Source organism: Mycetomoellerius zeteki, unplaced genomic scaffold, assembly GCF_001594055.1.
Source record: "Mycetomoellerius zeteki isolate Tzet28-1 unplaced genomic scaffold, Tzet1.0 scaffold25, whole genome shotgun sequence".
Lineage (NCBI taxonomy): Eukaryota > Metazoa > Arthropoda > Insecta > Hymenoptera > Formicidae > Mycetomoellerius > Mycetomoellerius zeteki.
The window spans coordinates 3,342,828-3,354,125 of record NW_017257227.1 but is presented as its reverse complement, the minus strand read 5'-3'; the positions used below and the strand labels follow the sequence as shown (position 1 = coordinate 3,354,125).

The window sequence follows — 11,298 nt, the reverse complement described above, 5'->3', positions numbered from 1 at the left end:
TGCTGATTTATGTGATTTACATATTGCTGCAATTGTATGTGTACAGTTAACATCGGCGAAAAACTACTTGTCAAGATAATACAATGAATATACGTATCTTAAGATTAAATTTTGAAACAAATATGAATACTGTCCACATAGCACATGTAGAGAGTTCAAAAGACTTCAGTCGTATGTCATAAATTTTGAGTTCATTTTCAAATGCAAAAAGAATTTTTTTAGAACTTTTCAGAAAAAGAATTCTTTTTGCATCTGAAAATAAACTCAAAATTAATGACATGCAACTAAATTCTTTCTGTTTTTTTTTAACTTTCTGTGCTATGTAGGTGACAACTTATTGATTTATTTATTGATTTAAATCCCGACATTTGTATCGATACATTACTGAAACTATATATATATTCATCATAATTCCAAGAACAAGATTCAATTTCCAGATAAATATCAATTCTAGTAACTTATTGATTAATTTATTAATGAAAATCCCAATATTCCGATATATCGATATCTTTATCGAAACTAGATAGATATATTTTGGATTATATTTTCTAAGGACAAGATTCAATTTTCAGATAGATAAATATGAAATTTATTTTATATCAGTGAATAATATATTATCTCAACCAATAAAATATGTTGTTAGTTTAATAGACAAATTAGATATTAAAATTCACTAGTGTTAAACACTATCCTAGAAAGCGAACCTATTTGCTTTGTTACGTTGATGATTATGTAGTTTCAGAATTGTGTAGTCTCATTAACTATGGTACACGCTTTCGTGTTAAGGCAATCTGCATGACGCCTTGAGCGTTAATAAGCGAGACCAAAAATATGTTTTTTTCATATCTATAATATTTTTGTTTGTTTTTTAAAGTAATTTTCTTTCTAGATAGTAATTAGTTAATCATTTTCCTCAAATGTATAAAAATGCATAAAAAATCATTTATAAAGATGAAATTAATCTATATCATGATGTTATATAACACAGATCAAGATCAAATTCTCTCTAAAATGCCATATTACAGACTTCGAAGATTTTTTTACGCTAAACACGATGCCATTAACAGAATTTTCGTATCAGGTTTTTGAATAAATTGAGATAAAATAACATTTTTAACACTTTTTACTGCAAAACAAAAACTTGTTTCCAAATAAAAACGGCACCTAAATTTCAAAACTAAATTTGAAAGGTCTTAAATTGTACTTTTAGGTATTATTGTATATAAAATTTATTTAAAAATTTGCTCAAAAATTTACAAAAATTTATAAAATTCTGATGTGTTACTCAAATTCTATCAATGCTATCGTATTCAGCGAAAAAATATTCAAAGTATATACTATAGCACTTTGGAGAGAATTTGATGTTTGCGTTACAGAGCTTCTGATTGCGGTTTCATATTTAGTGCTACAGTATCCTCATTTTGCAGTTAGTCACAGTTCTATGACTCATGTTTCCTTTGGAATCCTTTGAATCTGACATTCCAGAGTACGAAAATAACATACGCGGCATATGACTGCAGTTGCTACAACTTGTCAGCGTGAAACGAGATCGCTAATAATCATCATGTGTCAAGCTCGATCGCCATTACACATCACTACCGGCCATTCTATTTTTTCAACCAGGAGCTCTATCTAATAAGGTACGAAATCGAAAAATATCATAATCAAATCGATTTTATTTCTTGATCTCTTTGAATCGATAAACTAAATCAATGAATTCAATCAATGAATTTAATTTTAGATTTATATATTAAATGTGTAAAATATATTTAATTATTTAATTTTACAAGTAAATATCCTTCTACTTGTTAAATGCACGCATATCTTTAATTTGCATTATAAAAAATTTGAATGAAATGTTTTATTCTAATATTGTGAAAAAATAGCTTTTAGTCTAATAGTTCTAACGAAAAATATACAGTTATATTAATCACGGCATTATGTAATTTGAAAAAATTTAAAAGGTGGAAAATCGATATCGATTTTTAGGTTCTAAAGAGATCAATGATTTATGTACATGTTCTGTATCTACGCAATGAATAGCTTTAAATGAAAATGAAGCAGTAATTCGTAAGTGACATGCCTGTTAATAAAATTATTTATGATAAAATAAAGAACATACATATTTATATAAAAAAATAAATATTGATAAAAATTACTAAAAAATTCTAATTCAGAGCATTTTATTTATACGAAAATTACAATTCATTTTGTCGTATATACAAATGAATGTACAAATGGAAAAAATCATTCATAAAATAGTCGAATAATTATTATGAATCATATTATATGTAAATATGTAGTACGAACTGAAATATCTCATTGTTTTATCGCTCCAATAATTTTCAATTTTTACAAAGAGGTAAAGAATTTAATTATAACGTTTACAGATGTTTTTTAACGTGCTAATATTATTTTGTTCAATTATATATTGTTGTACTTATGTACAATCTCATTGCATTATATTTGTGTTTTACGATCCGCGGAGTTAATTTGAATTTTTATTCTATTTTGATATTGGAAATCTATCGAAGCAATATTATTTCGCATTAAAGCGTATCATTGCATATAAAAAAAAGCGATCCCTCAAAACGTAATATGCAAATTCTGTAATTTCTGCACGTGCGCAGAGACAACCGCAATGAATAAGAGATGTAGGAGGAGGTGAATTATACGGAAAAGAAGATATATGAGAGAACGTGACGAAACGAAAATAGCAGGGCACGGCGGTGACTATTAATGGGCTTCGCAGGAGCCGGATCTCACATTAAGTATGCAGCGAAAACTTTATTTTCCCTCAACATTTTCCTCGTTTTTTTTGCCGGCTTGTTTTTCCGTCCCGACTGTCCGTCTAGGGCGGGTGCATATTTGAGCAACTTGATCCGCCACAGACGAATTACTCACGTAAAGTGCACACTGCTGATGCATATTTGATGAAAGAGTCTATAGACCCTGTGATTACGCCCAACAGTTCATATTACAAGTTCGTAAACTAAGTATTCTGTCTCTACGAGAAAAATGATAGTTCTCTGGGAGTGTTTCGAGAATATAACAAAATAGAGTTCTGATATACGAAGCTCGCGAATTCTACTGTCGCAAATATTCGATCGATAATTCGCAGTTCCAACGTAGACGATCCATGGAGATGATCGCTCCGTCGTTCCTGCTACCATTTTGCTCATCGTTCTATATCACCGAAATTTTTCCGTGGAAATATCAAAATTTATGAGTGGTGCTTCTCACTTTCAATACTTTTAATGAATATTTCAACATTTTAAATTCGTATAATAATGATGTTTCGCAAGAGTACTATTGTACTATTTGTAAATATATTTTCACAGAGCAGTAATTGCGCAAATTTTCGCTCCAAGAATCTAACGTCCGGTTGCCTGGCAAGTGCTAATAATATTAATTCTATCAAAAAATGCAACAAAGGCATTAAAATGATCAATTGCTCGAACGAATTCACACGAGTGCATCATTTAATTCTATCTGTTGGATATTTTATTCGGGTAAAAGTTTACAAGTGATGTGCTTTCACCGCTTATTTCCGTCAACCCGCGAGGAAAGTGCACGCGGAGTGTAGCGAAGAGAGCAACTAATGAGTGTCATTAACGATTGCGTGGTTTACCGTCACAATGGAGAAAATCAGAAAATGACAGTTACTAACTGTAAGCACAGATGGACGCGGATAAAACGACTTCACGCTTTGCCGGGAGAGCAATGTGCGCGTATAATATAAAAGTACGCTGCCATGCAGATCGCGACGTTATTTCGATTTTAGGAGTTTGAGTTAAAGGTTTAGTTTTACATTTCGTTAGTACTTTGAATGACAAAGTATATATTTCGAGGATCCAAGATATTAGTCAATTCAAGGTATAACTAACCTGAGATATCGTGAGAAAACAAAGAAATTCTACACTTCTCCGAAATAAATTGAAAATAATATTAGCAATTTAAGCGATAGTTAAGATTTACGATTATCTGCTGAAAACGTCTTGTCGATTACAACGTATATCGTCAAGAAAGATGATAGTTAACGCGAGAGTGTTTGTGTTGATCGCACTGATAACCTACGGCGTATGCGCTCATACAGTTGACATTCGAGAACCTTATAAAAAAACTAATGATAAAAAATATGCTGGATCCATGCTGGTTGAGATCGCAAAGGAATTAGTGCAAAGATCGACGACCAGCAGTCAGGTAATAAAAATTATGCATCATTATATTAAGAAATTACGAAAATATAATCAGCTCCTGACAATTAAATGTGTGAAAAACAAACGGAAAATAATGTTTTTTCAATAACAGTGTCAAATTTGAATTAAATAAGTATTTATTAAACTGAAGTTCAGACCCAGTAAACATCAAGTAACATTGGATCAATATTATAATTTTTTATTCAATAATATAAATTATGATTTACAGTTATTGTTACCTGATGTTTACAGATGAGGTATAGTATACTAGAATCGTGTATTAATCTGAATGGCTTAAGATGGATTTTACTTGCATATTATTTATTTCAAAATCAAATTATATTTCACGAGAAATGTTAAACTAACCAGAATTAAATTAAAACGTAATTGCGATATTATAGGTGCTGACTTTAAATCTCTCGAATTTGCTATTACTTTTGGTGCTTAAAGCAGTTGTGTTTGGTGCTGGCTACATAGGACATGGTTACAAAGGACGCGAATTAGAAGATGGTAATTTCGAAATGTATATGTATAAACCGTTAATATTCATTTGAATATACTTTTCGTCGTACAATGGTAATTGCATTAACAATTGACTATATGCATGCAATACTAATATGTTGCCGCGGCACTTTGGAATAAAAGCTCGGCGAATATACACAGCGAAATTAAAAATTATAATTACAACTGTTTTTAATTATAACACTGTATTAATTTCAGAAAATATTGTATCAGAGGGTGAGCTTGCATTAGCGCTTGGGTATCTGATCGGTGATACTTGTTTGTACAGAGCAGCTTGCGAAAAGCCACATATTGCGAGAGAATATCTCGGCGCAGCAGAAATGCTTTTGCAAACAATGAAGTTGATGCCGCAGTATGTATACATATATTAAAGGAAAATGGTAAAAACTTATAAATTAAATATTGTGTGGTATGTACACAAAAAAAAATATTCAGTTTTACGCTTTTCAAAGACGCAATCTTTACTATTGATTATTATCGATAAACATGAGAAACACTAGACACTTTTTAAAGAGAAACTTATACATCGAAGGATTAAAAAGATGTCTATTTTTACGAATTTTGTTGTGAAAACTATTCCTTTTATTATACTTAAACAGGATTTTAACCAATGTTTTACATGTATATTATAGTGAGTATTACATAAAAATTTTAATTAAAAATATTAACGAATAGCGCCAACACAACTATTACTATCAATAGTAATAGCGGTTTATAGTAACCATCACAGCTTTCACATACAATTTGTCTAAAATCCAATAAGCTTTTGAAATATATTAATAAATCTTGTCACAGATGTGTGTGATTTTAAACATTCTTGATTTTGACAAAATGTCGAACTTCTAAATTTAAAAGATGTAATTTTTCGTCAAAAAATTGTTCGTTCTTTGATTATAAAGACTAAATTTATTAATATATTTTTCAGAAACTTTTTAGATTTTTTGTTTCAAATAAACTGTATGAAAGCTACGATGGCTATCGTAAGCCATTATTGCTATTAGAGCCAACAGTTGTATCAGCGTTATTTGTTAATATCTTTTATTAAAAATTTTATATAATATTCATTAATATACATGTAAGATATTGATCAAAATCCTGTTTAATTAGTAGTTTTTGCAAAAAAAGTCGTAAAAATAGGCATCTTTTTCATTCTTCAGGATGAATATACCCTCCACCTCTTAAATCAGAAGTTGTATAATATTTGATTATTCAGATTTATATTTATATTCGAATCTAGCTCTTTCTTCTTTTATAAATTGTTTCCATTATCCAGATATATAATTAAATAATACGACAGTAAAATTCTTTCTTCATCAAAATTAAATTGGCTCAGTAATATATATAATCAAATAATTTGATTTAATGTTAAATATTATTATTTTAAAGAACAAATATCATATTCATGAAAAATCAGAAAATAATGTATAATGTTGCTGCGAAAATAAAGCAGCGAATATTCTATACATAAAATTTGCATTTCCGCAGAAGCTTACCTGCAGAATCCAATTATGAAAAGACGATCGCAGAGTTCCGGAAGGCGATTGAGTACGGCAATATCGAGCAATGTCCACCAGAGTACAGCTGCAAAAAAGAGAATTTAAATAATTTCTTACAAAGTGAAAAACGATAATGTTATTTATAAATATTTATCAAACATTCCGTAATACTTATTTTCGTAGATAAGTTATAAATTAGATAAGTTATAAATCGCACAACAGAATAATATTTTATATAAATATATCTTTTAGAATTATTAATCTTTTGCAAAAATTATTTTATTTTTATTGCCATAATTGGAATTATAGTTATTCGATGATGGGATAACTTACAAAAAATGGTAAAAACGTTAACTTTTATTAATAAGAAAATAAAAATTATTTTTAGAATTATAAATTACATTTTTTATAAATTTAATTTTATACAGAAAATATAAAATTATTAATATATATTATTGATTCTAATGTGTTACTGAATTAATTATTAAACAGAAGTATTAAACATATCGAATTATCATATATAATTAACGATACAAATAATATAATTAATATAATTCAATACGGTCAATATGAAAACGGCTTGTAATTTGCATTTAATATAAATTTAATGTACCACATAATTATAATCTATCCAGAAATTATTGGTCGATTTTGGTTAATGCTATCAATGTCGGTGATTCGATTAATTATTTAAGTCTAGCTCACTATATAGAGTATATACTAATAAGTACGCTATAAAATATTTTAAGAAGTGATTCCTCATACAAATTCAAAACAAAAACTTCATATGACTATATATCTCGAACGGCTTAGTTTCAAAGATACAAGTAAAAAAATATCGTTTTTTTTTTCAAAAATTTCGAAACTATTTGAGCTATTTTGATGAAATTACGAAGTACTTAAACCACTGACTAAAATTATGTATACTAATGTCTACTAATGTCCAGTAATGTCCATTAATATCCCAGTTAATGCCCTAGTAATACTCTATAATGCCAGTAATGCATAATTTCATACCGCTTATTATAATACACAATTTTGTTAAATAATGCTCGTGCACAGTAATGCTTCAAATCGTACACCGCAATATCGATCCTCAGCTGTTTACTCGTTAGATGAAACTTTAAACATATATAATGAAATTTCATCAAAATAATTCGAGTAATTTACAAAATTTTTCCTTTAACTTTAATACCCTGTACCTTTGTTACTACTATCCATTTTAGATATATGATTATATCAATAAGTTTTCGTCATGAATATTTGTGAGGAATATCATCCCTTAAAATCTTTTCTATGTTTATATTTAATAAAAAAACCCGAATACAACCACAACTTGAGACACAAATATTCTCTTAATTCGAACAACTCTCAATAATTTCTAGATAAATCGAATATATAATTAACGCAAACAGAACTCCATTTTTATGCTGCAGTGTTAGCAATGACGCTTATCTTTGAAAAATTGAGACTAACGATACAAAAGAAATTGCAGATAGACTTGACGGAGAATCTCACTTACCACTCCATGTATGTGTAACACATACAATTGAAATGATTTGTGACCATAGTAGGTTTCTTCCATCGTGTCGTTGTATTAATAAAAATTATGACAATCTTTGTTGAAGACAGATTCACATCTCCTTTTCGTTATTGCGCCGTGCGCCGCTGGCGCTGCGTATATTTCTTTTCGATTTCTGCCACCGAGCGACGCTGGAAGCGCACAGCTGCCTAACCTAACCTTAAAGTCGCGGTGACGTATGCGAGAGTCGCGACAGTGACGGGTGATTGTTGTAGATGCTGACTCCTTTGATTTTCGCCTGGTCACGTTGCGTTGAACGTATAAACAATTTTTCATTTTTTGACTGCTAACGTCGCTCTTTATACGCTTTCTCTGAAAGATGAGTTCTATAGGCACAGGAGTGAGTATTTCCGTACATTGTTCAATACACGATCGCATAATGTCACATTAATACGGTTGACATTCGAAATCCTAACCTCACTTTCGTTCCAGTATGACTTGTCCGCCTCGCAATTTTCACCGGACGGACGTGTATTTCAAGTGGAATACGCGCATAAAGCCGTAGAAAATGGAGGGTGAGTTTCTCTCATCTTGTTCCTCGTGAATTCTTATATAAACATCGATCGGAGTAGTATTCGCGCACAATAACATCCTAGTGAAAATCGATGCGACACGTAGAATATCTAAAATATTAATAAGGAAGAATACATGCACGTATGTCTACACTTCATTTAGGCCGGAATCAGACTACGCATTGAAGATAGATTGAAGATTAAAGATTGAAATTTGACCAATGAGGGCAAAGGAATTTTAGCTCCTATTGTTTTGATTAGTCAAATTTCAATCTTTCAAGCTTCGATCTCAATCTTTAATGCCTAGTCTGATTCCGGCCTTATAGGCAGTATTCATAGGCCAGCATTCATAGTAGGTTCTTATTTTAAAACCGTCTTAAGTAATGTCTTAAGTCGCTAATGCGGCCCTCTGATTGGTTCATGATATCTTAAGATTGTACTTAAGACGGTCTTAAATATAAAATCCGACTATGAATACCGGCCATAGTCCGTTAGCATTTTAAGATCGTTTTAAGTAATATCTTATAATGCTAATACATAGCCCTCTGATTGGCTTATGATATCTTAAGGCTGGTATTCATAGTCAGATCTTATATTCAAGATCGTCTTAAGTACAGTCTTAAGTACAATCTTAAGAAGTCATGAACCAATCAGAGGCCGGTATTCATAGTCAGATCTTATTTCAATCGACTATGAATATCAGTCTCTAATTGGTTCATGACATCTTAAGACTGTTTTGAATATAAGATTCAGCTATAAATATCATCCTATGTATGTGATCACGTTTTGTTGCAGGACAGTTATTGGTTTACGAGGGAAGGATGGCATAGTATTTGCTATCGAAAAGATAGTAACGTCGAAGCTCTATGAACCAGGTGCTAATAAACGAATATTTAACATAGATCAACACGTTGGTATGGCAGTCTCTGGTATAATATCTGATGCAAGACAGATCGCAGAGACTGCGAGATCAGAGGCTGCTAGTTATAGGGCACAATACGGAGTCGGTATTCCATTAAAGTATTTAAACGAAAGAGTTTCTATGTATATGCATGCATATACCTTATATTCTGCTGTACGTCCGTATGGTTGCTCTGTCCTGCTCAGTGCATATGAGACAGATGGTCCAGCATTATATATGATTGACCCATCAGGAGTATCGTATGGCTATTATGGCTGTGCAGTAGGTAAGTGAAGTCCGTAAAAAAAATGGAACATAGATTATATTCAAGGTTCTTATATTTAAAATTTTAAGTACAATCTCTTAAGATGTTGTAAACCAATCACAAAGCAGTATTAGCATCACAAGATGTTACTTAAGATGATCTTGAAATAAAAGCGGACTATGAATACTGGCCATACAAACAGACATTGATGATTTGTGTTCATATTATTCACAGGTAAAGCAAAACAGTCGGCAAAGACGGAAATTGAAAAATTGAAGTTATCAGAAATGACTTGTAAAGATTTGGTTAAAGAAGCTGCTCGTATTATCTACCTTGTCCACGATGAACTAAAGGATAAACAATTCGAATTGGAAATGAGTTGGGTTGGTGCACACACTAAAGGAATTCATCAACGTGTGCCGGCAGATTTAAAAGCTGAAGCTGAAACGAAGGCACGGCAGGCAATGGCAGAAGATTCGGATAGTGATACGGAGGATATGTGAAATGATATATAAATACTGCCGTTCAAATTCTTTATATTGTAAGCGATAATATTAAATATAAAATTAATACACACGAATATATGCATTGATTAATGTTTTTAAATGATTGAAGCAAGTAAAGAATATAATTATGATGCTACAAATTTCTAAAGAGCTATGACTTCTTTTGATCTTGTTATAATTTAAAAAAAAATAGATTTATCTCTTACTTAACATCCACTTTGGAGAATTAGACTTATTTTAAAGCTCATTTTTAAAAATAAAATGAAATATGTATTTCCAAAACTTATCTAATATTCATCTAATAATTCTAATCTTTAAATCTTCAATCATCCTCTTATAAAACTGAAGCATATATTGATCAAGGATTCACAGACAGTGAATTGACTCTTATACAAAGCTATGCATTAATTCCGTTTTAAAACTTATTTGTTAATCTGGAAGTTTCTGCAAAGTTTCCTACGAACTTTAGTATCATAATATACATAGTAAGTTCGAAAACTAAATTCTGATATTTCACTTGACCGGCGACTAGCAATCTGAATCGCTTAGCACATCTTCCTTAAATAAAAAAATTTATATATATCTTCTTCAATTTTTAAAATATATTTTGCATATAAGAAATTATTTAACGCTCAATAAAAATGATAATATATATTTAATTTATTATAATAATATGATATATATTATCAATAATATACACGTTAATATACATATATAATCAATATACATTTACTACTATTTAGACTACTAAACAGTTCAATTTTGAATTTTAATTCCACTTTTTTCTAAATATCTAATATGATATTTCCTCTATTAAAGAATTTTTTAAAGATTTTAATATATTGCTACTTAAATGCCACACTTTAAAAAAAATATATTGTTTCTTTTTTATAATAATAACATTACAAGCCTAATTTAATAATGCATTATTTTACTTAATTCTTTAATCAAATGCGGAATATTTTCAAAGGAATCAAAATGGTTATTACATAAGTTCTTTGTTGATAAATATGAATCATTTTCGTTATTATATATCATTGTCTCTTTTAATTTTAAACGTAGGCTGAAATATAGTTATGTACGAATCGGCTTACTGTTTCGATAAAAGGTATGACCGTTATACGTAACGAACACGTTGCAAAATTTCGTTATAAAAACCGATAACAGCATAAAACACGAATTGTCGCGAGATTTTATTCTTTCATGTACGACTGATGCAATTTAATCGAGGAATTTGCAAAACTGTAACAACTAGTATCATGATATACGATATGATTATCGAATGTAATCCCTTTATAACAATGGTTGAGTTAAT

At 30.1% G+C, this 11,298-nt stretch overlaps 2 protein-coding genes across 2 annotated transcripts; both read left to right on the top strand.

Moving 5' to 3' along the window:
* Positions 1-3,745: 3,745 nt before the first annotated feature.
* Positions 3,746-6,351, top strand: LOC108723768 (uncharacterized). Its single transcript, XM_018449719.1, has 4 exons — positions 3,746-4,203; positions 4,601-4,709; positions 4,920-5,073; positions 6,207-6,351. Exons 1-4 carry the CDS (start codon positions 4,030-4,032, stop codon positions 6,349-6,351), a joined length of 582 nt encoding a protein of 193 aa, XP_018305221.1. The 5' UTR covers positions 3,746-4,029.
* A 1,616-nt stretch (positions 6,352-7,967) lies between these two features.
* On the top strand, positions 7,968-10,044 carry Prosalpha7 (proteasome alpha7 subunit). Its single transcript, XM_018449686.1, has 4 exons — positions 7,968-8,139; positions 8,232-8,314; positions 9,107-9,498; positions 9,712-10,044. Exons 1-4 carry the CDS (start codon positions 8,119-8,121, stop codon positions 9,978-9,980), a joined length of 765 nt encoding a protein of 254 aa, XP_018305188.1. The 5' UTR covers positions 7,968-8,118; the 3' UTR covers positions 9,981-10,044.
* Positions 10,045-11,298: the final 1,254 nt, after the last annotated feature.

Bases quoted from the DNA above. Each gene is read 5' to 3' on its own strand.
- LOC108723768 (XM_018449719.1), top strand. From the start codon at position 4,030: ATGATAGTTAACGCGAGAGTGTTTGTGTTGATCGCACTGATAACCTAC. The intron at 4,204-4,600 runs GTAATAAAAATT...GCGATATTATAG, and splicing joins GATCGACGACCAGCAGTCAG to GTGCTGACTTTAAATCTCTC. The intron at 5,074-6,206 runs GTATGTATACAT...GCATTTCCGCAG, and splicing joins ACAATGAAGTTGATGCCGCA to AAGCTTACCTGCAGAATCCA.
- Prosalpha7 (XM_018449686.1), top strand. From the start codon at position 8,119: ATGAGTTCTATAGGCACAGGA. The intron at 8,140-8,231 runs GTGAGTATTTCC...CTTTCGTTCCAG, and splicing joins TGAGTTCTATAGGCACAGGA to TATGACTTGTCCGCCTCGCA. The intron at 9,499-9,711 runs GTAAGTGAAGTC...TATTATTCACAG, and splicing joins CTATTATGGCTGTGCAGTAG to GTAAAGCAAAACAGTCGGCA.